Consider the following 24,819-nt stretch of genomic DNA (forward strand, 5'->3'; position numbering starts at 1 on the left):
CACGGGGGTTGCTTCGGGACGAGGATGTTCGCGAGGCCAAAGGAAGATTCGTGGTTGCCAGAGACCTTCGACACAATGGCCACGGTGAGACGCCTAGCGCAGGCGATGAGGCAACTGGTATCGGTGAGTCGGGGCGTGGTCTATTCAACAAGCGAGAGGACCGAACATGAGGCCGGTTTAGAAGACTGCGGAGGCATTTTGCGCTCGTGTAAGTACGTGAATCGCTAGGGGTGCGTCCGGCGCCATTGCAGGTAGAAGAAATGGGGTCCTGCGAGACGAACGGAACCGCCGATCAGCATTTGCATCAATGGCGCATCGATGAGGTTGTCGGGGACAAGACGTGAAGATGCATCAATGAGGAAACATGTTATACCAGGAAGAAGCAACTGGCGTTGTTCCCCGGAAATCACAAGGGTCATGGACTCACTGGAATGACATACTGTTGAAGATAGCGTCTGGAAGAGAACAAGGAGGCCGTGGAGCCGAGGTGGACCCGCCCGTATGGGCGGGCATCCAGCAGCAGCACATTGTGTTGTGGGCCTGGGCGGCCAAGTCCTGGGTCGGTTCTCAGAGGTAGAAGACAAGCTCAGCACACGAGCCGGGGAGCGGTCGAGAGCGCGCCGGACAAGGTATGGAAGGCACTGGCTAGGGAAGAGTCAAAGTGGCACAGAGTATGACATTGAACCGTGGGCGAGTCCACCGTGGCCTCAGCATGCATGCTGCATGCTGCCTGGAAGAGCTCGGGACTGCAAGCGATGTCCCGGGCGGTAGGGGATATGAACGCCGAATGAACGGAGGGTGGCTGGCTGTACAGTCACTGTCAGTAGCTTGGCGGGCCTTGTTCAATGTCGGACTGGACGACAACGGTCGCCACCACGAGGCGAGCATGAAGGCGCCCCGGCAGAGCGGAGAGGGAGAAGCTGGGTGGTTGAGTTGGCCGTTGGTGTGGACTCGGACGCGGTTATGCAGCGGCTCGTTAGTTGCTAAGCATCGCGGCACACGCGCGCTCTTACGTCTGTGCGCTCAGGCTGTTGCCCTCCGAGCTGGCGGCGGGTTGCACGCGGGGACGGGGCGGCTCGGACGATTGGAAGGCTTGCGTGCACGAAGGGCATCGTTTCTGGAGGAGTCTGTGCACGGACTGGGGGACGGAGGAGAGATGCGGAAGCGGAGGAGGTTCACAGCTGGGGGTGGCCGGGGTCTGCAGCGGGCGGGAAGTTCCGAGCGAGTGCTTGGGAGGGGCCGCGGGGTGAGGATGATTCGATCTGAAGAGCGAGGCTGAGAATGGCGGATGTCTGAGAGGAAAGATTTCTCATAAAATTATATTGCACATGCGCCAGATGGCCTGCTATGATCATCTGCTGTTCCACTTGCGGGCCCTCGCACTCCCACCCGCCCAGCGTGCATATGGCTATCGTCCTCCGTAAAAAGCGAGCCATCCCGCAATCGGTCCGCGTCCTGCTCGCTGCCACCCCCGGCCGTGGGCTCGTGAACATCTGCTGTCCGTCCAGCGAGCCCTGCACACCGCGGGTGCGCCCGCCCGCCCAGGACGCACCGTCTCCGGCGACGACGAACCACCCTCGGCTCAGGCTCGTGGCTGGACCTACATTCCCCCGATCGCAATCGAAGTTCGATCAGCGAGCACGAACACGAACATAAACCCGCCGCGCGGGGACGAGCAGTGCCCTAGCCCGCACACACTGGCAATCTTGCGCCCGAATCTCCCACTCGCCCCTAGGCCTCCCTCTCCCCTCCTCCTACCTCCGCCGGCCAAGGGAGCGCTCGTCGTAAGTTGCCCCCTTCGTCCTGCCCCCGCGGCCATTCGCACATCCTAGATCGCGGAGCATGATCCAATCACCACCAGATGTGCCATCGCCAGTTGCGCCTGTGGAAGGCAACCCAGTGCGGTCACTTGATATTCTCCGGCGAGACAAACATCGACTGCGGTTCCCGCGACTGCTTCAATAGCTCCGCCCACCCCCCAGACTGCGGCGCACCAGGCTCGGGCACTGTCTGTCGCTGCCGTCGATATTATACGTGCGTCTTGTCCTTCTTTCTTCGCAGCCCTTTCGTGCTCACCTCCCGCCCGAAGCCAACCGGAGCGTATCCTCACACACGAGGTCAGTACTCGCCCTCTCCCCACACCAAGCAGCTCATAGAGCACTGATCAGGAGAATACGAAGTGTCCCCGCTGTTCATGACATCATGTCCACCTCCTCGCAGCTGCTGCACCCGTACGCGCCTCACACGACCCACCACGATCTTGTATATATTTGTATTAACACCCCCGCATCCGCATCCACATGTGTACTCGTACATCGTAGACAATCTATACATCCAGGTCAATCGCTCCCAACGCCTCGTCGTCGATCCCGCCGTCCCCGTACTCGTCCTCGTCCTCCATCGTCGCGTCCTGCCGCTCGACCTCCTGCGCCAGCGCCAGCTCCTTCTGCTTCGCCTGCGCCTTCTCAATGTCCTCGAGCGTCCACAGCGAGATCCCAGTCTGGTCCTCGTTCGGGTTCTGCGAGATCATCCGCATGAACTGCTTCGACAGCGTCAGCGCCATGTCCGTAGACAGGTTCGATGCCGTTTCCGTGATGTACTGGTTGATCCAGCGCGGAAGTTTGGCGCGTTTGTCCGCCCGTGCGAACCGCTGTGCGCATAGGGAGGCCCTGGTTAGCAAGCAAGCAATACAACGCTCCTACAGCGCCGGAAGAACACGAACCTTGTCCGCAAACACCATGAGCCCCCAGTCCGTCTTTCCGCGCAAGACACGCCCGACGCATTGTGCGGCGTTCCGCATAGCGTCGAAGCCCAAGAACTCGGATTCTCGAATTCGGTAGGCGTCTCTCAGGTACTCCAACCGCGCCTTTAGAATACGGCTCTCGGTATACTGGTATGGTACCCTGCGGTCATTCACGTGTCAGCTTTTGGTCAGCCGGTGCAGGCACGGATGCACACACCCGAACATTATGACGGCCCGCCCGTAGTTGTGATCAAAATCGATGCCTTCTGAGACCTTGCCACGCGCTACGGACAGAAGTACTGCTCCACGACCGTTGTCACACGCCTAGAGAATCGCCAGAGCTTCTATGAGCGGGGTACTCAAACACCATGGGAGCGAGCAAGAAAGACAGGGGAATGGTAACAGAACGACTTACCCTCCGGTAATTTTCCAAAGCTATACTAGTCTCGTTCGCGTCCGGGGTCTCCACGAAGATCAGCTTATGCTTCCATACCTCGTTGAGGATGCCCTGGGCACGAGACGCAGTCAGGGAAGCCGAACCTGATGACAGGCGCACAGACGAACTCACCATGTCGTTCCATGCGGCGACGATGCTCTCCATGTAGAGGTAGCTCGGGAAGAACGCGACGATGCCGTCCGGGACGATCTTGCTGTACTCGACGAGGATGCTGCCGAAGTTGCGCACGACCGCGGGGTCATTGCGGACTTCGAACCGCGAGCTGATCGCGACCTGGTCGCTGCCGCGCGTGATGACCTACCATACGAACGGCGCGTCAGTAAGTCAGTATGCCCTTGGACTCCGCGGCGCTTCGCGTACCAGAGGCAAGAACGAGTTCCGAGTGAGTGTCATTGAGTAAGTCTCCTGGACTACCGGAGTGAACTGGAGCATCTTCGGATACATGTCCAATGGCGAAAGCGTCCCAGACGTAATAACGACGCTGCTGAACCGCTCGAATACGGGCTTGATGGCAATGGCAGGGTCGAGACAACTGTTCATAGCGTCAGCCATTCAGCGCTGTGGCGTATGCAGGGGAAAACTTACGTGAGGTGGAATATGGGGTTGGGCACGGTGGCATTGTCGGTCTCGAACGGCTCCAGGATGAGCAGGAATCCTGTAACGCGTTGGTTACCCGTCGCCGCGGCTGCAGCTTTTACGGCACACCTTTCTCGTACGTGGCGACCAAGGTAGCAAAGCTCGCGACCTTCTGCAAAGACGAAAATTCATCCAGACGGCTGAGATCTAGGGTGCGCACAAGAGACTGCAGGCGCTCCGCGCAAAATCTGGCGCAGCATGATGAGAGGGTTTCATGAAGGCACATAGTGCGCCACTTACCGTAGAGGTCTCCGTTCGATGTACGTAATGTCCTTCAGGTGCTGCAAGAACGATAGAGGAGTTTCCGCCACCACATGCAGAACACGCATACGCGTCTGCAAGCTAATCCGTTAGTGTCCTACCCGCGCCCAATGGGGTTCAGACGACAGACCTTTAGGTACTCTACGAAGCGCTTGAGGAACGCAACGAAATGCTCTGCTTTTCGGATATTTCCAGGGACAGCTTCCTTCAGGAGATCCTCCGGCAGCACTAACCCCGAGTCCGAGTAAGGTTTTGACTAACCCAGCACTCGCTCCGCATGGGCGCAATCGAACAGAAGCTTACCCGGATTGGACACAAACGCATCTTCTGCGCTATTCGCCTCCTGCAGACCCTCGACTAGTTTGGCGTATTCGTCTTGGAGTTTTGACGCGTCTGTCTCTTTGATCCTGTTATCAAGCTTTAGTTGACCTATGCGGGACGACCACGAGGAAGTGATTCACTCCTCAATCTTCTCCCCGAGTCTCACGACGCTACGGGCAGCGGAGTCCAGCATCGGTCTCGTAAGATCGATGCTCAATGATTCTATACACACGTTGTCTGCGCGCGCGTTGGTCATGAGTCAAATGCAATCCTCATTCAATGGAAGGCCTCACCGATATTATGGGCTTCATCGAACACAACAATTGCGTCCTTGGATAACTCCTTGGACACCTGTTCCGCGACTTTCGGATCTAGAAGGTAGTGGAAGGAGTAGATGATGACGTCCACAAACGGCATCTTGAGCGCAAATGAATTACACATTTCACCGCGCATCCTGCATGTGACTCACCATACGACGGACGAGAAAGTAGGGACATATTCGGTTGTCTCTGCCATACTGCAGGACGTCTGCTAGGGTCCAAATTCCAGGAGGAATAAGGTTGCCTGGTTCCAGTTTTCCGAGGTTCTGTGCATATGTCAACCGAGAAACTGCATCCAGGAAATGTCAACAGACCTCGTGCCAGTCGCACAAATCGACTGAACCGGGGTTCTCGCGGCCTTTCGCGCAGGCAGCGGAATTTGTGAGATCTCGACAACGAGCATCCACTACCTTGCCCTTCTTTTCTTTGGAAACCTGAGTGACGACAACTCAGGATGGTCCCGCTATGCCACGGCAGTGGCGTCGGCACTTACTTCGGGGTGGATGCAGAGGTTTTTACGACTAGTGAGACCTATGCCATAAAAGTTCTGCTCTTTCTCGCGCTGTTCGTCCGTCTCCGCACAGTCTCTGCGGTAGTCCATCAGACGCTTGAGCTCGGCGAGGGCTTTCTCGATCTCTGGGACAGTTCGGGAGCAGTAGATGAGCTTCCTCTTCGTTGGATAGAACTACAAACGGGTAAGCCACCAAGCCAACACCAGCCACACAGATGTGCATACCTGCTGATATGACACAATGAGAGATAGAAGGGAGACGGTCTTGCCGGTCCCAGACGGCATTTCCAGTAAACAGTGTCCCTAGAAGCGCCATGCATGATAGGTCAGCGTTATGAACCTGGCTCATAGGCACGAAGAGCCCACCGTGGCATCAAGAGTACGCTTCAGGTCACACATGTAGGCATATTGTTCTAGAGAGAACAGTCAGAAGCGGCCAGGAGCACTGACAAGAGGCCGTACCAGGATATATTCGGTCGTAAGGAAATATTATCTGAAACGCGGTTTCAGTCGACACATCCGCGCATGTCAGTTCAAAGACTCACAGGAAGGTCATCAATAAAGAACTTCATGACTAGCTAGAGGTCGTGGCGGCCGTCCGTGCTGACCAGACGAAAGCGGTGGCCGTGGTCCGGAGGCAAGTTGCGTGACGCGGGAGAACAACGCGTCGCGTGTAAGCGTCCGGTCTCGTGATGACGCGCTCTGTTACACACCCACGTCACTGCAGACCGCGTCACGGCAGACGCGCCTCCTCTCCTCGAAGATGCTCTCAAGAGCTCGTCGGCGAATTCCTGCCAGCCTTCCCCGCTATACTCCTCCGCGGCCTCACGCAGTCCTCAGGAGATGTCTTGCCAACGACAGCAAACCACCGACACCTGTACCCGGAGGCCCAGGTCCCGCGCCCTACCTGAACGATAGCTTTGCGGTCCACGCCATGTTCACCATCGACTTCTTCAAGCGGTTCATCAAGTATTCCGCTGTCGGCTGCGTCGTGCTCGCATTTACCACTGCTACCGCATTCGAAGGCGCTCACTTGTACGTCGAGAACGTTGGCCTCGCCCCGGAGAAGGACGAGGAGACGAAGAAGTGGGAGTGGGATCTGGAGGCGGAGCGGTGGACGGGCTCGCCCAAGGGCGGAACCGACTCTGGTTTGGGCTTCGCCGGAAAGCATGCCGTCAGGAGTGCATGGATGGTGTTGAACTGGGGGACCGGTTCAAACAACAGCGTCGCCGCGTCCAAGGCATTCTCGGGGCGGGAAGGTCAAGGCGCAACCCTCGTACCCATCCAAGCCAGTTTGGAGTATGCCCAGGAGTTCCTTCGCATAGCCCTCGAAATCGCGGAGCAGGCCAACAGCAAGGGCAAGCTACACCCAATGACACTCACTGCGCTCCTGGCTCGTCGCGCAGATGTTGTGGAGCGGATGGGAACACGAAACGCCCTTGACGAGGCGAGGTCCGAGTATGAGCGGGTGTGGACCAACCTCGGAGGCAAAGGCGTCCAGGCAGCTCGCATTGCTCTCAAGCTCGGCGACCTCAATAGGAGGCTGGGAGACACCGAGGACGCGCTTCTCTGGTGGGCACGCTCAATGCAGCTCGTACAAGGCAGAGACAACGCTACGCTTCTTACCGCGCCGCCGTCAGTCCCGGAATCCCTCCCGTCTTCACCACTGGCGCAACGGACATTGGTGTCGGTGATGGTCTCAATGTCAGCATTCTACGCCACGACGGGGCAGCTCCGACAAGCCCAAGCTGTCGAGGAGTCATCCCTCAATCTCTTGCGCTCTCTTCCCTCACCTCAGGCATTCGATGCCGCGTCTCCGCCGCAAGCACTCCATCACCTGTATGTTCTACACCGCTCCTCTATCCTCTCCATCCATCTTGCCGAGGTTCTTTACGCCCTGAGGACGAAGTCGGCGACCTCCATTGAATGGCTCTCTCGCGCAGCGGAATCATCCGAGCGTGTAGCCCTCTCTCTCACCGGCCTTCCTCCTATCCATCCCGACGCCCCTAGTTCCAAAATCCCCCATCCTCCTTCGTCCGAGACGCCATTGGTGCCCGCATACGCGGACTCGCAATCCATGCAGGGTCCGGCGAAAGCTCTTCTACGCGACTCCCGCAGGACAGCCGCAGAAGCATGGAATCTTATCGGCGTCTTGACTGAGGGCTCGGGATCTGCGGACGCACATACAAAAGCGTTGGAATGCTATGAACGTGCTCTCGGGTGGGCCGGAGTCGGCCGAGACAGGGCGGGAGGTATCGGTGAGCCGGGCGAGGGGACGTTGGAGTCGGACTGGAAGGTTTTCTGGTCTAATTACGTCAGAGCGCGGGACGCAGTCCGTGAACGGGGGCAGAAATGAACGTTTGTAATTCGACCTCGCCTATGAACGCTTTGTCCCACTACAGCCTGTAATTGGACCACATCACCGTGCTCTATTGGCTACGTACTGCGGTAACAGCCAGAACTTTACGCAGAGTACATATAAGTTTCGGGCGTAGGGCTACGAATGCAACGTCCCTCCACTCTCCCAGCTCTCCCGACAGCTGTGCGATGTCCATTGTCACCTGCATCAGTGCCCAGTCAAGGTAGATCGATCGCCTTGGGCTTTCCGCGCGAACTGCAAGCTGGCGTGTACGGCTTGGTCAACTTCGCAAGCAATGTCTTCTTCATCTCAAGGTGTCGCCGTAGCTGGTTCACCTGAGCCTGCAAACACCCTCAGTTCTTTCGACGTCACAAAAACATTGCGCTTGGACAACGGACTGACCTGGATCTTTCGTACTTCCGCTTCAAGTTGGGCTTGTAAAGTCGCCGCTTCTCCTTCCCGTGCGGAGGACTGCACCCTCCTATCATCATCGGTTTCATCAGATAAGTCTATTACCGAGTCGTTGTCTTCTGTGCGTGCACGTCTAGAATCCTTCGGGCTGTGCTTGGGAATGAGACCTTTTGTTTGTAGTATTTCTGAGAAATGACGCGGTCGTCGCAGCCATGGTTAGTGTGTGTCGTCTCTGACTTGAGGCAAATGCGGCAACCTTTGGGCATATATATGAAGCAAAAGCATAGGAAGGGCTCCATCTCGTCAGAGCCCACGGGAACCTGACCGAATTTTCCTGGACGACATCCACTTCGAGGAAGGGATTCAGGTCGTCCAAAACTAAAACGCATGAATGTCCAGTCAATTCGACGAAAACGAGTCAAATGACACCTTTCCAACCGACGTACCAGACGCCATGCCCTCCTTCCACCGCGTCTTTGGAATGAATGGGTCTCGGGTCCTCCACGGTCTCCAGCGAGAATGGAGTGTATTTCGAGGCTGGACGCCAGTATTCGACGGCCGTCAGCATCACCACAATGGTCCCGAAGAGGCTGTCGAGAGACCCGGGGGCGGCAATCTTGGGGTCGTCTACATGAGGTATGATTGCTACTGAGCACCAGTGGTCTCTTGAATCGAACCAACACAAAACATACCTGTCTTTCTGACTTCCTCGAACATATAAGGACGGTACTTCTCTTGCGAGATGATCACCCCTTGCGACTCGTCCTTGCCCACGTCAGCGAAGTGAGCCATCCTATTCACCAGCTGTCCGTCAACGTAGCATTCCACTATCATGTCTGTTTCTGCTTGATCCTCGCACCAGCATATCGTAAATCGCTGTGATAAAAGCAAGGATGAAGTTGAAGCATCATGACATTGGGTCACTAATCAAATCACGTACCTTTCCGGCCTCACTGGCGATGTGACATTCCAGGGTGGGCTCGCCGTCTTCATCGTACTCACCGACGTCGTACTCCTCAAGCGGCTTCCCGTCACAACGGATGTAAACCTCGAAACCACGGCTGTACATGGAACGTAGCTGGCGGGAGAACGCAGATGCGATACACACAGGCTATCTCAGCATCTCCGTGTTATTTGAGGATAGTCGGGTTGCAACTGACTTCGTGCGACGACAGCGGGCGTCTCTCGGACACATGTATTGGCTTCGGACGGATTTCTTGACATGTCAAAACGACAATCTGCTTCTCCGCGCATTTGAATTGCGAATACGCGACGCATGTCATGGATGCACGGACTTACCTGTTCAAGACAGTCTCTCCGCACAATCTATGCTAACACTGGGGGCATTGCACCATATATCCCCTAGAAACATGCTGAACCTAGCATGATCATTGGCCAATTTTGACCAGCGTGTGTTGCACTGTTACATTGTAGACATATTTGAGATGTGGCAGGAAATCTCGACACATCCTGGACATATTCTAAATGCCTCGTGTAACCAGGATGTAACTGCAATATGCCGATCGGCGCCACGCGAGTAATATTTGGCCAATGTTCAACGTTTGTTCAGCATGTATCTGCTTGATATATGGCGCAATGCCCCCGGTGTAACAAAGTAGACTGCGGGGTTCGTATATCCAATGCATAGACATGTTGAATGTATTGCCTTGCTTGAAGATACCATTGCATGGCATCTCCAGGGTGTGGACGGAAACTGTACGACGATGGATGCTGAGTGGTAGACGTTGAGTAAGGGAGGGATCTATACCTGCACCAGATGGGTCAGACCGTCAGTAGTGGTATGATAGCTCATAACACTCACAACAAAGACAGAGCGGATGACATTGCGGGGCGAGTACAGCAGAGGATCTGTCTATGAGTTCCAAGAATATTATATTACCACATCACGTAGAACCGGTACTTATGCAACGTACCTCCCAGGGAACTCAATCGCAGCTGCCATCGCTCGGACCATCCTTCCACCTCTCATCTAGCTTCTCGATCGTACACTCAAACTTCTCCTTCCCTAACCTCTCGTTCACCTCGTTGTGCTCCTCACAGAGCCACTTGCTGAGCGCAGTTCGTGAACTGACGTCTGGAGGGTGGGCCTTCATGTTCTCCCCGAGGTGCTGCGCGCAAGTCGAACATGGGTAGAGCACGGGCAGAGCGCGCAGCAGTGATAGCATGTTGACACGGTGCTGCATCGTAGGCTTCTCCGGGTAGTAGGCTGCGGTAGTGTGTAGAAATGTCCACGTCGCGTTCCCGAGCTGCTCGACGTCCGGCGGGCAATTTGCAGGACGTGTGGGTTCCACACCGATCGTTGATTGAGACTGGGCCTGAGATTGAGATGCAGTAAAGCCCGTTCCGGAGGCGAACGCAGCCATCATTGCTGCTGTCTTCTGCTGCCCGGCTGGGGCGTTCGGAGGTTGCTTCGACTTGTCGACGCGGGGTTTCCAGTTCCGGAACGCAGTGCATATCTTGCAAGGCTTTCCGTCTGGCCCTATGACCATGCCTGGAGGGAGAGGTTTTGAAGATGAGCTCGACGAGTCGGAAGACATTGAAGGTGGAGGTATATTATGGGCAACGAGATGTGGGTAATGGCTGAGTGAGCACGACGTCGGGGAGACGCTTGCCGCCGACCGAGTCGGCGGAAAACGCAGGGCGCGTGACCATCATTCGTGACGGGTCGCGTTCGTCACAGCTGAACGCGTCGTGGCTGAGGCTCGCGTTTGTTCCTCTTGCCCACTTCATAAATGGGAAGGCCGACATGAGCCTTCCGCCGATCGTGCTCTGGGCCCCCAAGGCCGCTCTGGCTTCAGACGGTGCATGCACAAGCATTCTACAGTACCAGCTAGCCTCTGCCCCTTCTTCAACACAGGCTCCATACTACCAATCACCGCAAGAGACTAATGATACCCTCTCCTACATCCCGCCTCTTGTCTACTTCTGCATCAAATCTATGCTAGAATATCCAGACCAGATACACGCTCTAGGACCGGGAAGACTCATTTATGAACGGCCTACGGACGGACATGACTTCGACATCCTGCAGGCTCTCATACCTACATATCGCCCATTCTCCGCTCATCACGCAGACTTTGACCTACGTGTCGTGGACCCGCGTCTGTGGGCCGTTATAGTTCAAATCTACGAAGGTCTTCCGGCGGTCTTCCGCGAGTACAATCTACCTCTTTCCGATGCCTACCTGCCCCTCTTACAGGCCATCCCCAGCACGAACAACTTCTCTCTCGTCACCGTCCTCTCCCTCGCCAAGTGCAGGGAGCTCACGGATGACACTGTGCTTGAGCTGCGTCATCTCCACACCCTTTCCGCCCTTGACGCTAGCGTGACGGCCCTTGGAACATGGGGTATGCAACGCCTCGCGAAGAGCCTTTCCTGGACTGATGGCGATGGTGGGCAGTGCCCAGAGCGCCGTGGACCTTGGGGTCTACGGGTTTTATACCTCAAGGACTGTATCAATATTGACGACGAGGTCTTTGATTGCCTGTCTCACTTTCCTCTATTGAGCGTCATTGGTGGGTGGTTCGCGGCATCGATTTCTCTCCACTTCGTGGTGTTGACTTCAGCATCATCCTAGACTTGCGCGGGACGGTCTGCCTACCATCGCGACATCAGACGTTTGGATTCTCGTCCTCCTCTGACAAGAAGCTGTTCCAGCCGGGTGCACTCTCTGAAGTCTTGGGGCACTTGGCCGCCTTAACGAAGAAACCACGCACACTCTTCTCCCACCCTGCGCCCTATGTACTCAGCGTCGACTCGCTCACCCACAAACTTAATCCGATCCCTTCATACCGCCTCCCAAGTAACCTGTGGGGCTTCGAAGGGCCAGACAAGCGGCATGCCGAGCTACAAGGTGCCCATCACGGACGAGACGTCTTCCTCCCCTATGAGCTGCCGAAACCGAGATACGAGTCCCCTCCCCACGGAGGATATTTGTACGAGATACCACAGATCTCGGGAAATATCGACGAGATGTACGTGGAGGACGAGGACGAGGACGAAGTCGGATCGACTCCAGAACCAGAGCCCATCCCGAACACGTGGATGGACGAGATCGCGGAGGAAGAGCTCACGCTATACAGGAAACAGCGCTCGGTGAACAGGTTCTACGCCTCCTCCGGGCCACGGCGCGCCATTTCCCTTTCAGATCTGCCTGGCAGAGGCATTAGTGTCCTGCCATCGGAGTCGACGTCACAAGGGCCGCCAGATCCCCTGATGCTCTTCCGTACACCCCCGCCATGGAACTCGCTACCTTCCTGTCCTCCTACGAAGCCGTCCAGCGCCGTCAGGGTGCCCTTGACGATGGCTCCGTCCAACGCATCGTCCTTCACATCATCGGACCCTCCTTCCAAGCGCAGATGCGTGGAGGACATTGCTCCTGCGGACAAGGCGCGGAAAAGCATGCATGCTCTCTCGAGCATCCAGAGCATGTTCAGCATGGTGAAGAAGCGCGCCGCGGACTGCCAGTCCAACGCTTCCAGTACTGCTCAACTCTCGAGCAACGCCAACTTACCAGTCAGGCGGAATCCGTTCGTGCGGCATCCCGGAGCACAGAGCAGGAAAGCTCCCAAATTGAACATGCAGCCCGCTGGCCCACTTGAATCTGTAGCTGTCGACAAGGCGAAAGCTGCTTGCAAATCGCAACCGGCTTCCCGTCCTCGCTCCGAGGCTCGTACAGCAGTGGCAGTCAGGAGCGACGCCCCTTCCCCGGGGAAGAAGGCTCCCCGTACAAACAACACGCGTCCATCTACTCCAAAGGGAACTCCCTCCCGCGCCCCACCAGTACCCAAACCACTACCAGACCCGTCAGGCTTGCCGCACCCGTCCGGGAAGAAGCTGAAGCCTATCACAACGCTAACAGTCCCCGACTGGCCCGTCAACAGGAAGCCTCTGTCTGCACACAGGCCTCAGCCTCGCATCTCCGCGAAGCCGAAGCAGACCACCCTTGCCGTGTCGCGGGAGACCTTATCGCCAAGATCGAAACGGAAGCATTCGCTCTCAGGCTCGGACGCAAGTTCGACAGTGCAGGCAACGAACTTGATGCGACGTGTCTCTGCGCCAACCCCAGTCACGAGTCGCAGGAGCATAGGTCTTGCGGAAGAAGCTAAGAAGAGCGGGAATGTCCCTGCAAAATCAATTAGCAGGTCAGGGCCAACTATGAAAGGCAGGACGCCGACCGTGAACAAGGGGTTCGATTGGAAGGGTTGAAGCGCAGGTTCGTAGCATCAACATGACAGAGAACACAATTTTGTATAACGTTGCACATGGATCGATATCACACTGCTTTCAAATCCCTCGCTGTGGCATGAATATCAAGGATAGTGCTGGTTGGGGAATGCAGTCGGCGGAGGTATGAGAGAACCGGTATGATTATTGTACACTAGCGATAACAGACACAACACAAAGACTCGAACCGGAAGCAGAAAACGATGACAAGAACGGTGTCAATACGCATTACCTTTAGTACCTCCGTCTACCAGGCGAACGGGAACGCTCTCTCCGTCTGTCACTGCAGCAAGCATCGCACGTCGTCAGTCATCACATCACACACCACCACAACAACGTCAACGCTCACTCATAACCCCCACGAGAGTGTCTCTCGTAGCCACGGTCGCGCTCGCGATCGCGGTAGTCGTCGCGAGACGAACGGTAGTCGCGCTCGCCACCGCGGCCGGGCGTTGGGGGTGCACCTGCTCCAGCAGGCGCACCCGAAGGAGGACCCATCTTGCGCTTATCCCGGTCCTCCTTGAACTTGATCAACATGTTCCGCAGCTCGTGGTAGCCCAGGTGCATCTGGAGGCACAGCACAGTTAGCGTCACTAGACCACAATACTTGGAGGGAAGGTGGCTCACCTTGCCTCCGAAGTGATCAGCAAGGCGACGATCAGAGTCAAGCACCGACAGATACGCGCCGCAAACGTCGCAGACACGCAGCTTTTGGTGACCGGACGCTCCGGAGGTGTCCGTCAGTTGTTGGAGCTCGCGCTACGAGATGGTCAGCATAGAGACATAGCAAAGGCAGCAGATGACACACCTCCTTGTCCGCCTTCTCACTCTTCAACGCCTCAATAGCAGCCATCTCGCGCATGGACTCATCCACCTTACCCTGCTCACCGAGCGTCTCGATCTTCTCCGTACCACCCTGGATGGCGAGCTCAATTTCCGCGATTTCCCTCATCTACGCGAGTTCCAGCACGTAAGTCAGCATCTCAATAGTTCAAGATACACGATACGCACCAAGTTCGTAGTCTTTGCGTTCTCCTCAGGAGTCTTCTCCAACCTCCGGTGTGCCGCCCGAATCCTCCTGTCACACTCATCCACAAAGGCGAAGATGTTGGACTCGTACTCGGTCTGGAAGCGTGCGAAAATAGGGTCACTCGGGTTGGCCTCTCTTGCAGCGAGGAACTCGGTCTTCAGTCGCTCCGTGTGGGACTTGGGACATGCACCGAGATCCATTTTCTGTCCGGGGTAGTGTTGGTGGCTACAGTGTCAGTGGGAGCATGATAGAACGTACTGTGTTGGTAAAAAGGGTGTGGGGGCACGTCCCACACAAGAAGTTCCTGCACACTTTCTCGTCCGACCAGTGGAGGTTCGCGTTGGAAACACCCATGGCTTCTGGACCCATCATTTGCTGGTAGTGACACAAGTTCAGCACCTCCTCACCGAGCTGCGGGTATACTACTCACCTCCAGGAGCTTCCTCTGCATCTCAGCAAGACGACCCATCTTGTCAACAACGAATGGCGAGGTTTGAAGGATAGCGATGTTAGGTGGTAGCAGTAAGCAGTCAGGTAAGCTGAGGCAGTCGCGGTGTTCGCGCCGTTTGTTAGTGTTTGCCCTCCCTCAAGCGCCGGTCCCAACGGGCGCTCCGCATGCAACGGACTGCGAGCTCGTAAGTACCAACTGTACGCTCGCTGACAAGGCTCTGGCAGGACACTGGACAGAACACCTGCCCCTCCACAGAGTCATATGCATTACTGATATCGCTCGCTTTGCACGCCAGCTGCTCTTGATATTATGCTTCGCGCTATTCCAGCCATTCGGCGACGACTACGAGGTGGAGGAGACCCCAACGCTGCCAGGATCCGCAGGAGACAGGCACTTGCGAATAAAGCATGGCAAGGGCTACCATACATCAGGTAGGACATTGTATACCCCATGAAAAGCAGACTTCTGGACTTTGTACGCATTAGGATCGTCCTATTCACAGTTGGATACCTCTGGCTGCTTGCTATACCCTCTTCACAATTTGGACAACGGACATATATTGACGAGAATGCGCTTCAGCCTGGGCAGGTGCGCACCATTGATCTGAAGCTACTACACGCGTGTACTCACTTTTTTGCTGCCACCCGACTCAGGTGCACACATATTGGAGCTGGAATGACGTGCACCGCGCTGACAGAGTACTTGAAGACTTGGAACGGTTGCGGGATCAAAATGCGACCAGTAATGAGTACGTAGCTCATCCACACTTGTTGTTCCATTCACGTACAACATCAACCATCACAGGATAGCGAACTACGCCGTTGGCGAGTTTGAGAAGATTGGGATCCCTGCGCGCATACAACACTATTCCTTTGACACGGTCGACGGGGTGCGTCCCTTTCACTATACCCTGTTGAACGTCCTTTCATAGATAGCACTCAGGTCCTGGAGGGGACTAATGCATATGCCGTGATGCAGTCTCCACGTGCATCTGGAGCTGAAGCTATCGTCATCAGTGCTTCATGGTTGAGTCGAACAGGCGAAGGGGACGGGACGCTGAATTTGAGAGGCGTGGCCACGGTCATATCTCTTGCTCAGTACTTAAAAAGTCAGTAGAAAAGTACGGCGAAAAGCTTTCTTCGGCTAACATCTGACTTTCAGAGTACTCACTATGGGCGAAAGACCTTGTGTTCGTCATCAGTGATGGCTACTTGGACGGTATGCAAGCCTGGATCACAACTTATCATGGTGCCGCACAGCCAAGTATGTGCGCTGACTCCCCATACTTCACTCGGAGCTGACATGTAGCCTGTAGACTTGCATGCGGAGCCACTCACACTGTCGTCCGGCGTCATATGGACTGCTATCAACGTGGACTATCCGGGTCACTCCTTCTCTCACTTGGGTATCTTCTTCGGTGCGTCACCACCGGTGAATCCTCTTGGCCACAGCTGACCGGATTAGCAGAAGGCCTCAATGGCCGCCTGCCAAACCAAGATCTGCTCAACTCAGTGTCTCTAATTGCACGGCATACAGGAGGCGTCCCCGTTCTGGTGCATGATCACGTCGATCCGAGGGATACTCCCAACACACCGAGCATATTACCAGCCTGGCTTCCCGAAGCTCTCAAAAGCAACGCTGACGTGCAAGAGTACGCCGTTCGAGCGAGGAACATAGTCCGACACATGAACTACCAGGCCCGCGGTGCAGCTAGTGGCGTGCACGGTCTGTTGCACCGATTCCGCATAGATGCGATCACAGTCTTCGCAGTGCCTGCGACGGGCCCGCATGGCTTCCATTCTCTAGGAAAGTGAGTAGGCCACGTTTCGTATAATGATCCAGTACTGATACGTTGTGAAAGAATACTGGAGTCCTCTCTCAGGACGATGAACAACCTTCTAGAACGCCTCCACGCATCTTTCTTCTTCTTCCTCCTCGTCGGCCCCGGCACATTCATGAAGATCGGTAGCTACCTACCTAGCGTCATCCTCGTTGGTACTGCGATGCTTTTCAGCGGACTCGGAGAGTGGGTCAATGCCGGATGGACGCTGGCTTCGCCGCCACCACTGGGAGGTGATGAGAAGACGGAGAAGGCATCTGCGCACACGTCGTGGGTTCAGAGGCCTCGACCGGTCTTGCAAGCCGTGTCAATCATGGCAGCTACGCATCTCCTAGGTGTTCTGCTCTTCTATGCACTCAACAGCGGATTAGTGAGTTGTTTTCGTCCGGAGATCCTCTCATCTACTGAGCAGTCGGCGCAGGTACCCTCGACCGTGATCTTCCTGCTGTTTGCAATTTTGCCCGTGCTTGCTCTCCAGCTCGTTTCTTCCCCTGCACCCCCTTCTGCACCCCTCGCTACCGTCCTGAAGGCGTTTAATCTCTGCTTCGCCTCGGCCGTCATCTCCATCACGTCCGTCCTGAACTTCTCCCTCGCCGCCGCTCTTGCTGTGTTCATGGGCCTGCCTCTCACCGTCGCATCATCTTCACCGTCACAACCAAAGCGTGTTGTCAAATACGCTCTCTACTCTGTCCTCGCGCTGGGCTGGCTGGTGCTCTGCCCGGAGGAGACCCGCAAGGCGATCTGGAATTGGGAGGTGCTCGAGGTGTGGTTCGCGCCGTTCATATGTATAGTATACACGCCGCTTGTGCTGCAAGCTGCTCTGGCTTGCTCTTTGCCTTAATGAATTATTGCAAGATGCCTATCATCAACGTTGCGTTTTGGTGTGCGTGGCTGATGGTCACGTGGTTGGTGCTTCCGCGAGAACCTCGTGGCAATTGAATATTGATTCTGAAGCTTGAAGGTCAATGAAGTGCGGGATCAACAAAATGCAAGTTCTCCGTGTCCTCCACCCACTGAGCTCACCACGAATCGTTGATTTCTGTCACTGGGACTATCGATGCCAAAATTCTCTGGCGCCTCTGTGTCTCTCCGAAGCGAAGACAAGAAGTTGACAGAATACGAAGTCGATGGGGTGTTCAAGAACGGTGGGTTGGCTGTGAGGCTTCCTTTGGTGAGATGCTGGGTGGCGAGCGAGGCGGGCAAGGTAATGTGGTAGCGCGCTGTAGTACTATGATGGTCATACTTACTGATTCCCAATCCAATAGGTCTTCAAAATCTACTTACACGTGGATCGCAAGCAGAGAAAAGATGGTATAGCAATGTATACGTGGATAGATGGCCGTCCGACTGGCGATCGTCTGCTGCTGGTGGAACCAGATCATGCCCATCGCATTGATGACGGAGCCGAGGTGGGGAGCAATGAGGTTGTGCAGTATCGATTCGCAGATATCTCAGTCACCGGTATCGTCATCCGCCCGATGTCTCCGCTCGTGGTTTCCTGACTGCTTGCATGAACAGATGATGAAAGTGTAGTGGCACCTGGCAGTGCCAACTCAGCGGTCGGGGAGATTGAAGTGACCCTGTATGCCTACCAAAATTCCCGCCGCGGCGATCGCCAACCTATCACTGGTCGAGTAGTCCACTGGGAAGAAACCAAAGAACCCCGACGTTGGTACTAGCATCATGCATGAACGGGATAACAAGCACCATGGCCATTATTGCCAGTAAGTCGGTCCACTGCCAAATCATCACTCGACTTGGACTTCGAACGCGCCGACTACTATGATGCCATCGATCAAACATGTACTAATATCGCTGTGCAGATTCGGAAAGGACACTCGGCCTTCCCAACCGTATCTTCTCATGGACACAGCAGTGGATGAAGACTCTATACCCTTCGTCACCTTCCAGTATCGTTACAGGCCAGAAGGTGATTGCCATCACTTCAGTTGCGATGAGAGTCTGGCCGCGGTCGTACTGATACAGTGGTATAGACACCTTGCATAATCTGGGCGTGATACACAACAAGAAGCGTCGCAAGGCAGAACACCCACCCAGACGCTCCGAGAGGATACATGTCATGGCAAAGGGTGGAGGCGTGGCAGACTTGGAGGTCAGCGGGAATGATACAAGCTCAAGGACGCGACGCGTGGCAAAGCAAGGACCACAGGACGACCAACTGCTGCCGCAGTCCCCCTACAGGGCACAGGTCGGCTCGAAGCCTCGGGATTGGCCCATGGAGGAGGGTCCCGACGCAGAGGCTGAAGAAAACGCTGCTAGGCCTTCTGAGAGGAACAACTTTCGGGAGCCCACACTGGACTACTGGAATATTCCGCAGGAAGACGCACAGGTAGTCGTCCCTCCGATCTACTATTTCACCTCTCTCGGCAGTCGCAGAGCAGGCGCATCAGGAGGTTATTGGATCATGTAACGGGCACGGCGACTCGCGGGAGCCAACATTAGACTACTTGGATCCTGACCACCCGCATGCAGCGGTCCCGCCTGTGAACTGTCCTGCCTCGTTCAGCGGTGTCAAGTGGGAGTCCGCAAACATCGGTGTTGAGGCGCTCCCTGCAAGTGGTGCCGGACATCCTCAGAATGCAAACGACTTGGAGAACATCAAGATCAAGCAAGAGGAACTTGTTCGTCTTGACGTGAGTCACCTATCATTTGAACGCGCACAAATTCTGAATGTATGAATACAGGCTGTGATGGCACAACTTCAGCGGCAGAGGGACGCACTGGAGCAATCCCTCTTGTTGAAGCGAGAATCCTCACCACTTCGAGTCCCTATACCAGGTGAAGTCATTGGCTTGACATAAGACCGGCTGGCCTGCGGAGTATGGACGATACTCCTACATTCATATGCGATTCCATGACTGCTAAGCCTACAAAATAGTCGATAGTACAATATGTCCAAATTAGCCGATGTCCATCCCGTCAGGACCTTCACCGAAGAGATCATCGTCCTCGTCTGCCCCCGAATCATTTCCTCCAGCAGCAGCTCCACCAGGAACAATGCCTTCCTTCCGAAGGCGTGACTGCTCCTTCATCTCGTCGCGCTGCGCCATCTTCGTGTCCAGGTCTGCCTGGAGCTTCTTGAGCGCATCCTCGAAACGACGCTATATCGCACATATCAGCCGCACGATTCAATGACAAGAGACGAAACTTGAGACGTACCTTGATGAGCGGGTTTGCTGAGCTCGCAATCTCAGTCTGCTTCTTGTTAACGGCCGCCTCCAGATCACGAATCTCCTCGTTCAGGAGCTTGCGTGCCTGTACCATCTCGTCGTCATCATCATCGTCCTCGTCACTCTCGTCTTCCTCATCCTCTTCCTCGTCCTCATCTTCGTCGGCGTCCGCACCGCCATCTTCGTCGCCAAGCGCGAGGTCGAGTTCTGCCGCGAGCTCTTCATCGATGTCTCCCTCGGGTTCTTCGTCCTCTTCGCGCGCGGCAGCGCCTGCTCCCTCGTCTTCGTCCTCGTCCCCACCAGCATCTGCCGCAGGGGTTGGCGCGTCGAAACCAGGAGTGGGTGCGTCCAACCCTTGTTCTTCGCTAACCTCAATGTTAATGAATTCAGAGTCCGAAAGGTCGGGGTTGACGTTCTCGAGGACATCGTACTTCACGTCCGCGGCCATTGCGTCGGCCTCAAGAAGTCGTTCTACTTCCTGCTCAACAGTCTCAATGGTCTACAGGGGGATGAATATTGGAGAAAGGCAGGCTACACAGAACGTGACCAACGAACCCTGCGGTTGACTCGTTTACGAAAGCGGCGTTTCCTGACATGCTTGAGCGGAGGAGTTATGCCGTGTGGATAGATGAACTCGTCAATATTGAAGCTGCCGCGGTTCGAGAGGGCATCCTCGCTAGGAATTTTATCTTCGACAAGAAGCATCTACGGACGGAGGGTGAGGACGGCCACGGCAGGGGAAGACAGGACAGAACGTACCTGGCATATATCCGCTACTTTGAACATCTGCTTGTTGTCCAATGTCTTCTGCGACTCAATGATGCATGGAAGGTCCACAAGCTTCGAAGAATACGTATTATTGCCTATGTGGAATACAGCCCGTCTAGAATCTAACCGAGAGTATATTAGCACACAGACAGAGATCGAATATATGAGGGTGTGGGTGCTCTACATGAGATATATTGGAGGTCGAACGACGGGCTTGACCACGTCGTCAAAGCATGTGTGGCAGAATCTGTCCGCAGAAGCAGACTGGAAAGCACGCAATCCAACCTGCTCCTGAAGACAGAAGCTGGACAATCTACATACAAGCTTGAGCAACCACCGGAGTAGTTACTCTGGAAGTGCGCTACATCACGACCACGCGATTTACTCGCCATCCTCACAATGACAGGACTCACCCTTGAACTTGAACCATACGTCATCATTAATCTCCCTGGCCTGCACCATCTTCCGTAGTCTCTCACAGTCCTCTCCTGGGGGCATCCGGAGGATGAACTGCTCCTCGAACACCAAGTCCTCATCGTCCGAGTCGAGCTCCCGGTCGTATGCGCCAAGAAATGACATCCCCGGAGCCTGCGCAGCAGCCTTCTCGCTCAACTTCAGCTTTAACTTGGGTTGTATCTTGGGCCCTCTTGCTGATGAACGTGTTGTACGGCCTTCAGAAGGGTCTATGTATGGAGGTGTGCTCTGTCTTCGACTAGCAGCAAGTCGGGATGCGCGGGGAGGGAGACTGCGTTGTGGTGCCTGGCTAGCGGCCGCCCTGTGCGATGGCTGGAAGGCATCATTGTCGTCAATGTCGTCAACGACAATCAAGTCCTCGTCGAGGTCGGCCATTGTGCAGAGAATGGAGTGCAATGTACTTGGTCGAGGTGAATCACGGAATGACGGTGAATGTGGCGGAAGACAAGAGCGGCGCTGACAGAGGCGCTCCCCGGGCCGGGTGACTGTGACCGACACGCTGGTCACGCCAGACGCGTCACGGATCGCGTCGGCGGCTCGATCCGGTGAGCCAGCTTGCTCTTGCGTTCGTCTGGGAGGATGAGCAAGGCGAACTTGTCTCCGCTGCTTGGCCACCGCACCGTCAACCTCCACATATGGCCCAGTCATGGCCACCTGCTGTCCTTTGATGCTTCCTCCGTAGCGGCACTCCTCTACCTCCAGCTCACTATCCCCGGCCAGTTCTCCATCTCGTACTGTGCCAACCCGGACTTGTCTCCTAGCGGTATGCTTCTCTTGAGGTCGCGTCTCGCACTCAAAGCGACGCTCATACCAGCTCTTTGCTACACGCAGGACAACTGCCGTTCCTCATGCACGGCTTACACCATGTTTCCGGGTTTGGGTCCATAGTCTCATATGTTCGGAAACTCGCCAATGCGAACAACTTGGACATTGGCCTTAACAGCGTACAAGCTGCACAGCTAACAGCGCGCGTTGCGCATGTAGAGTCGGCCTATGGTGATCTAATTGTGAGTCCATGCTTAGATATTGATATTCCATCACCGACCTCTAGTCTCAGAACCACATGCTGTACTCCCTGCAAGAAAACTGGTCGGCCGTGACTAGACCTGCTTTGGTCTCCATGCTTCCCGTACCACAATGCTATTATGTTCCCTCGCGCATCCGGTCATCATACAAGCATCGACTGGAGGCTGCTGAGCTTTGGCACGTCCCGGAGGTTGAAGACGAACTCGAGGAGCCGAGCAGAGTGTTGGGTAGGAAGAAGAAGCGTGCGCAACCTGATAACGAACCTCACAAGTTCAAGTCTGCGCTTGAACGCGAAAAGGTGCGCAAGTATTGGCACTCGTATGTGACTGAGTGCTCACCTTGACAGCAGGTTGTCGAGAAGGTCCGTGCCTTGTTTGACGTCTACGATAGACTGCTCTATGATGCGCCGTTCTTTACTGGGGCTGAGAGGTGCGCTTTCTCACCAACATATCCACTGTGCGTGGACCTGCTCACCTTCTACCCTGCAGACCGACGACTCTAGACGTGATTTTCGCTGCACACACCTACGTCCTTACGTCCATTCAGTTCCCTGACCCATTGGTCGTTTCCGTCCTTAAGGAGACCTATCCCCGTCTTGTCGCCCATTGCGATGCGGTGTTTTCGTCTGCCCTGCCCGACCGCTCTCTTCTCCCCGCTGTGGTGCAGAAAAGCTGGACGTCTTCTCTCCGCTACATGCTCCCATGGCCGCGCACTCCAGCACCGCGCAGAGCGTCGCTCTCAATGTCTGGCTCTCCAGAGGCAAACAAGATTGAATGGCGCTATAAGCTATGGCGTTGGGGGTTCTTTGGCGCGTCGGTGCTTGCTGCCGCGGCGTACCTACACTTCGCGACCATTATCGTCCTCATCCCTCAAGGCTCAAATGGCGTGCCCGCAGGGCTTCCTCCCGCGGAGTTGGTTGGCAGGGTGGAGGATGGGGATGATGGGGAGGAAGAGTGAGGGTCACCAGGGATCGCTCGCTGCAGTAGCATGACCTCGCAAACGTTCCTAGTCAATGGAAACATCCCGCAACCAGACGCTGTGAAGCCGACAAAGTGCATATCCTGAGGACTCTGGTAAGTCGGTCGACGGTTGGAACTTCGCGCTGCGCCCTTCATGACCCAGTAAAAGGGTGCACGTGATGATGACGTACGTGAGGCGCGTCTGGCATATCGCGCGATCGAATCTCGACGTCGGGCTACCTGCTTTACACCACCACTCCCTCTGCTTTCGTCCCACCATCTCCTTATGACGCCCCTCCGTCTTCGCCATCCCAAAGGTGTGACCACCATCCAGGTTGACTTCACAAATGCGACCGTCCAGGACCTACAGCAAGAGATCTTCGCGGCCACGGAGATTGCGCCGTCGCAGCAGGAACGTACGTTCTTCACCCCGTCATAGCACATGCAATCGCCCCTCATACGTCGCGCGTAGTCAAGGCCGGGTACCCGCCACATCCCTTGACCCTTGTCCCTGAGCTGCCTATCGACAGCCTTGGCCTTAAGCAGGGAGAGCAGCTTGTGGTCACACAACGCGCCGGCGCGGGCCACCAAGCGTTCCAAGCTTCAAGAACATCCCCATTCCCTGCTCCGAGTCCTGCAGCTGCCATGACGGGCTTAACAGCGTCGCAAGCCAGGGACTCACCAGTACCCATGGCGAGACCGGGCGTGAAGGGAGGAGGGCCAGATTATGTGCCGACGAGTAATGGATACTTGATGCACCGAGTAAGTGGCCGTATGTCGCGAATCTGGGTGGGAATGACCATGGGAGAATTCTGAAGTTTGGCGGCGTGACAGATTGTGCCGGACGACAACTCATGTCTATTCTCTTCGATCGCGCTCATATTCGAGCAGGATATAAGTAAAGCACAGTCGATTCGGAAGAGTGAGTGACAATCCCAATCTTATGTTCTCGAGGTACTTATCTCGAGATTGCAGTCGTAGCGGATGCCATTCGCAAGGACCCCATCAAGTGGGACGAGGCCATCCTAGGGTGCGTCTCGTCTGACCTCTTCCTGTTCTACGCTGACCTCGGTGTACATTCTGGCTCGGATCCTGCAGTCGGCCCCGAGAAGAGTACATCCAGACCATATTGAAACCATCTGCATGGGGCGGAGCGATCGAGCTCTCTATCCTCGCTCAGCACTACAATACCGAGATCGCGTCAATAGACGTCGAGACTGGGCGGATTGACCGCTTCACTCCGCCTCCAGAAGCAGACTCGGGTAATCGTGCAATTGTCATCTACTCCGGGATTCACTATGACGCGACCAGCGTCGCGCCAATGCTGGATGCCCCCGATGACTTCCACCAGACGATCATGAGCAAAGGCACGGAGGAGGAGGACGAAATGCTCCAGGCGGCGAAGAAGCTCGCGGATGCACTGAGAGCGAAGCGGGCGTATACCAACACAGCGACGTTCGACTTGAAATGCCAGGTATGTCCCGGTGTCGGTCCGTTTGCGATGCCTCTGCTGAAGCGATGAGCTAGATTTGCGGGAAGGGCTTGAAGGGAGAGAAGGAGGCGCGCGCACATGCGTCGGAGACAGGCCACGTCGAGTTTGGGGAGTACTAAGCCATGGTGTGAGCTGGACTCATCAGCAATTTGAGCAAACACTCAGTGAGGTTACGGAAGTTGCAGAAGACGGTGCTGGCTGACTACTGCGTACCACCATCTTGTGCGATAGCCTTCCAACTGTATGTGCACTACTGTACTAGGCGATTGATTGCGAATTATGATGGATATCGGCTATTCATATCTTTGCATTTCTTGCCGGC

General features: G+C 55.6%; 12 protein-coding genes across 12 annotated transcripts; 7 read left to right on the forward strand and 5 right to left on the reverse strand.

Annotated features, from left to right (window-relative positions):
• The first annotated feature begins 1,758 nt into the window (after positions 1-1,758).
• L226DRAFT_188993 (uncharacterized protein) lies at positions 1,759-2,245 on the forward strand. The gene has a single exon (XM_067672751.1). The coding sequence runs from the start codon at positions 1,862-1,864 to the stop codon at positions 2,162-2,164; it is 303 nt and encodes a 100-aa protein (XP_067540609.1). The 5' UTR covers positions 1,759-1,861; the 3' UTR covers positions 2,165-2,245.
• On the reverse strand, positions 2,246-5,876 carry L226DRAFT_550209 (DNA repair helicase). Its single transcript, XM_067682737.1, has 20 exons — positions 5,795-5,876; positions 5,712-5,742; positions 5,616-5,662; positions 5,475-5,552; positions 5,232-5,423; positions 5,053-5,172; positions 4,888-5,004; positions 4,712-4,835; positions 4,559-4,655; positions 4,401-4,504; positions 4,228-4,325; positions 4,077-4,171; positions 3,906-4,024; positions 3,786-3,855; positions 3,561-3,732; positions 3,312-3,497; positions 3,159-3,251; positions 2,961-3,067; positions 2,723-2,903; positions 2,246-2,650 (listed from the first exon to the last, which is right to left on the reverse strand). Exons 1-20 carry the CDS (start codon positions 5,819-5,821, stop codon positions 2,327-2,329), a joined length of 2,382 nt encoding a protein of 793 aa, XP_067540610.1. The 5' UTR covers positions 5,822-5,876; the 3' UTR covers positions 2,246-2,326.
• Positions 5,877-5,993: 117 nt separating this feature from the next.
• On the forward strand, positions 5,994-7,799 carry L226DRAFT_530235 (uncharacterized protein). The gene has a single exon (XM_067679798.1). It carries the CDS (start codon positions 6,013-6,015, stop codon positions 7,603-7,605), a length of 1,593 nt encoding a protein of 530 aa, XP_067540611.1. The 5' UTR covers positions 5,994-6,012; the 3' UTR covers positions 7,606-7,799.
• On the reverse strand, positions 7,716-9,499 carry L226DRAFT_189053 (uncharacterized protein). The gene is made up of 8 exons (XM_067672753.1): positions 9,319-9,499; positions 8,960-9,257; positions 8,879-8,895; positions 8,712-8,812; positions 8,466-8,646; positions 8,276-8,397; positions 8,011-8,204; positions 7,716-7,949 (listed from the first exon to the last, which is right to left on the reverse strand). The coding sequence occupies exons 2-8, from the start codon at positions 9,086-9,088 to the stop codon at positions 7,827-7,829; spliced, it is 867 nt and encodes a 288-aa protein (XP_067540612.1). The 5' UTR covers positions 9,089-9,257; positions 9,319-9,499; the 3' UTR covers positions 7,716-7,826.
• Positions 9,471-10,629, reverse strand: L226DRAFT_189048 (FAD-dependent thiol oxidase). Its single transcript, XM_067672752.1, has 3 exons — positions 9,954-10,629; positions 9,842-9,892; positions 9,471-9,787 (listed from the first exon to the last, which is right to left on the reverse strand). Exon 1 carries the CDS (start codon positions 10,575-10,577, stop codon positions 9,966-9,968), a length of 612 nt encoding a protein of 203 aa, XP_067540613.1. The 5' UTR covers positions 10,578-10,629; the 3' UTR covers positions 9,471-9,787; positions 9,842-9,892; positions 9,954-9,965.
• A 141-nt stretch (positions 10,630-10,770) lies between these two features.
• On the forward strand, positions 10,771-13,148 carry L226DRAFT_557339 (uncharacterized protein; the record flags this gene model as incomplete). Its single annotated transcript, XM_067683169.1, has 3 exons — positions 10,771-11,555; positions 11,618-12,915; positions 12,945-13,148. Exons 1-3 carry the CDS (start codon positions 10,787-10,789, stop codon positions 13,146-13,148), a joined length of 2,271 nt encoding a protein of 756 aa, XP_067540614.1. The 5' UTR covers positions 10,771-10,786.
• Positions 13,149-13,611: 463 nt separating this feature from the next.
• On the reverse strand, positions 13,612-14,765 carry L226DRAFT_519622 (small nuclear ribonucleoprotein; the record flags this gene model as incomplete). Its single annotated transcript, XM_067678590.1, has 6 exons — positions 13,612-13,833; positions 13,894-14,025; positions 14,075-14,218; positions 14,278-14,499; positions 14,555-14,671; positions 14,727-14,765. The coding sequence occupies 6 exons, from the start codon at positions 14,763-14,765 to the stop codon at positions 13,612-13,614; spliced, it is 876 nt and encodes a 291-aa protein (XP_067540615.1).
• Positions 14,766-14,941: 176 nt separating this feature from the next.
• L226DRAFT_530239 (Gaa1-domain-containing protein) lies at positions 14,942-17,449 on the forward strand. Its single transcript, XM_067679799.1, has 10 exons — positions 14,942-15,178; positions 15,233-15,335; positions 15,401-15,495; positions 15,552-15,636; positions 15,690-15,855; positions 15,909-16,010; positions 16,063-16,164; positions 16,215-16,557; positions 16,609-16,957; positions 17,009-17,449. Exons 1-10 carry the CDS (start codon positions 15,057-15,059, stop codon positions 17,426-17,428), a joined length of 1,887 nt encoding a protein of 628 aa, XP_067540616.1. The 5' UTR covers positions 14,942-15,056; the 3' UTR covers positions 17,429-17,449.
• Positions 17,450-18,155: 706 nt separating this feature from the next.
• Positions 18,156-19,321, forward strand: L226DRAFT_189158 (uncharacterized protein). The gene is made up of 4 exons (XM_067672754.1): positions 18,156-18,311; positions 18,411-18,517; positions 18,582-19,241; positions 19,293-19,321. Exons 1-3 carry the CDS (start codon positions 18,271-18,273, stop codon positions 19,016-19,018), a joined length of 585 nt encoding a protein of 194 aa, XP_067540617.1. The 5' UTR covers positions 18,156-18,270; the 3' UTR covers positions 19,019-19,241; positions 19,293-19,321.
• Positions 19,322-19,392: 71 nt separating this feature from the next.
• On the reverse strand, positions 19,393-21,467 carry L226DRAFT_530241 (uncharacterized protein). The gene is made up of 5 exons (XM_067679800.1): positions 20,960-21,467; positions 20,538-20,668; positions 20,334-20,483; positions 19,768-20,277; positions 19,393-19,709 (listed from the first exon to the last, which is right to left on the reverse strand). The coding sequence occupies exons 1-5, from the start codon at positions 21,393-21,395 to the stop codon at positions 19,509-19,511; spliced, it is 1,428 nt and encodes a 475-aa protein (XP_067540618.1). The 5' UTR covers positions 21,396-21,467; the 3' UTR covers positions 19,393-19,508.
• A 116-nt stretch (positions 21,468-21,583) lies between these two features.
• Positions 21,584-23,082, forward strand: L226DRAFT_609019 (uncharacterized protein). The gene is made up of 5 exons (XM_067686003.1): positions 21,584-21,783; positions 21,852-22,027; positions 22,078-22,344; positions 22,396-22,475; positions 22,535-23,082. The coding sequence occupies exons 1-5, from the start codon at positions 21,600-21,602 to the stop codon at positions 23,001-23,003; spliced, it is 1,176 nt and encodes a 391-aa protein (XP_067540619.1). The 5' UTR covers positions 21,584-21,599; the 3' UTR covers positions 23,004-23,082.
• A 51-nt stretch (positions 23,083-23,133) lies between these two features.
• On the forward strand, positions 23,134-24,785 carry L226DRAFT_530243 (OTU-domain-containing protein). The gene is made up of 6 exons (XM_067679801.1): positions 23,134-23,421; positions 23,478-23,767; positions 23,840-23,927; positions 23,981-24,035; positions 24,104-24,479; positions 24,533-24,785. Exons 1-6 carry the CDS (start codon positions 23,292-23,294, stop codon positions 24,614-24,616), a joined length of 1,023 nt encoding a protein of 340 aa, XP_067540620.1. The 5' UTR covers positions 23,134-23,291; the 3' UTR covers positions 24,617-24,785.
• The last annotated feature ends 34 nt before the right edge of the window (positions 24,786-24,819 follow it).

The sequence above is a fragment of the Lentinus tigrinus genome, assembly GCF_003813185.1.
Source record: "Lentinus tigrinus ALCF2SS1-7 unplaced genomic scaffold L226scaffold_3, whole genome shotgun sequence".
NCBI lineage: Eukaryota > Fungi > Basidiomycota > Agaricomycetes > Polyporales > Polyporaceae > Lentinus > Lentinus tigrinus.

What these genes read in the sequence shown, in the direction of transcription:
- L226DRAFT_188993 (XM_067672751.1), top strand. Translation starts at nt 1,862, where the DNA reads ATGTGCCATCGCCAGTTGCGCCTGTGGAAGGCAACCCAGTGCGGTCAC.
- L226DRAFT_550209 (XM_067682737.1), bottom strand. Translation starts at nt 5,821, where the DNA reads ATGAAGTTCTTTATTGATGACCTTCCT. An exon ending in TTACGACCGAATATATCCTG is followed by an intron (nt 5,663 to 5,711) that starts GTACGGCCTCTT and finishes TGTTCTCTCTAG; the next exon opens with AACAATATGCCTACATGTGT. An exon ending in CGATGAAGCCCATAATATCG is followed by an intron (nt 4,656 to 4,711) that starts GTGAGGCCTTCC and finishes ACGCGCGCGCAG; the next exon opens with ACAACGTGTGTATAGAATCA.
- L226DRAFT_530235 (XM_067679798.1), top strand. Translation starts at nt 6,013, where the DNA reads ATGCTCTCAAGAGCTCGTCGGCGAATTCCTGCCAGCCTTCCCCGCTAT.
- L226DRAFT_189053 (XM_067672753.1), bottom strand. Translation starts at nt 9,088, where the DNA reads ATGTACAGCCGTGGTTTCGAGGTTTACATCCGTTGTGACGGGAAGCCG. An exon ending in GAAGGAGGGCATGGCGTCTG is followed by an intron (nt 8,398 to 8,465) that starts GTACGTCGGTTG and finishes CATGCGTTTTAG; the next exon opens with TTTTGGACGACCTGAATCCC. An exon ending in CTTCATATATATGCCCAAAG is followed by an intron (nt 8,205 to 8,275) that starts GTTGCCGCATTT and finishes GTCATTTCTCAG; the next exon opens with AAATACTACAAACAAAAGGT.
- L226DRAFT_189048 (XM_067672752.1), bottom strand. Translation starts at nt 10,577, where the DNA reads ATGTCTTCCGACTCGTCGAGCTCATCTTCAAAACCTCTCCCTCCAGGC.
- L226DRAFT_530239 (XM_067679799.1), top strand. Translation starts at nt 15,057, where the DNA reads ATGCTTCGCGCTATTCCAGCCATTCGGCGACGACTACGAGGTGGAGGA. An exon ending in TCTTGCTCAGTACTTAAAAA is followed by an intron (nt 15,856 to 15,908) that starts GTCAGTAGAAAA and finishes TCTGACTTTCAG; the next exon opens with AGTACTCACTATGGGCGAAA. An exon ending in TCATGGTGCCGCACAGCCAA is followed by an intron (nt 16,011 to 16,062) that starts GTATGTGCGCTG and finishes TGTAGCCTGTAG; the next exon opens with ACTTGCATGCGGAGCCACTC.
- L226DRAFT_189158 (XM_067672754.1), top strand. Translation starts at nt 18,271, where the DNA reads ATGCATGAACGGGATAACAAGCACCATGGCCATTATTGCCA. An exon ending in CACCATGGCCATTATTGCCA is followed by an intron (nt 18,312 to 18,410) that starts GTAAGTCGGTCC and finishes ATCGCTGTGCAG; the next exon opens with ATTCGGAAAGGACACTCGGC. An exon ending in GTATCGTTACAGGCCAGAAG is followed by an intron (nt 18,518 to 18,581) that starts GTGATTGCCATC and finishes ACAGTGGTATAG; the next exon opens with ACACCTTGCATAATCTGGGC.
- L226DRAFT_530241 (XM_067679800.1), bottom strand. Translation starts at nt 21,395, where the DNA reads ATGGCCGACCTCGACGAGGACTTGATTGTCGTTGACGACATTGACGAC. An exon ending in CGTATGGTTCAAGTTCAAGG is followed by an intron (nt 20,669 to 20,959) that starts GTGAGTCCTGTC and finishes ACTCTCGGTTAG; the next exon opens with ATTCTAGACGGGCTGTATTC. An exon ending in CAGCAAACCCGCTCATCAAG is followed by an intron (nt 19,710 to 19,767) that starts GTACGTCTCAAG and finishes TGTGCGATATAG; the next exon opens with CGTCGTTTCGAGGATGCGCT.
- L226DRAFT_609019 (XM_067686003.1), top strand. Translation starts at nt 21,600, where the DNA reads ATGAGCAAGGCGAACTTGTCTCCGCTGCTTGGCCACCGCACCGTCAAC. An exon ending in CCCGGACTTGTCTCCTAGCG is followed by an intron (nt 21,784 to 21,851) that starts GTATGCTTCTCT and finishes TGCTACACGCAG; the next exon opens with GACAACTGCCGTTCCTCATG. An exon ending in CGGCCTATGGTGATCTAATT is followed by an intron (nt 22,028 to 22,077) that starts GTGAGTCCATGC and finishes CTCTAGTCTCAG; the next exon opens with AACCACATGCTGTACTCCCT.
- L226DRAFT_530243 (XM_067679801.1), top strand. Translation starts at nt 23,292, where the DNA reads ATGACGCCCCTCCGTCTTCGCCATCCCAAAGGTGTGACCACCATCCAG. An exon ending in ATGGATACTTGATGCACCGA is followed by an intron (nt 23,768 to 23,839) that starts GTAAGTGGCCGT and finishes GCGGCGTGACAG; the next exon opens with ATTGTGCCGGACGACAACTC. An exon ending in TGGGACGAGGCCATCCTAGG is followed by an intron (nt 24,036 to 24,103) that starts GTGCGTCTCGTC and finishes CGGATCCTGCAG; the next exon opens with TCGGCCCCGAGAAGAGTACA.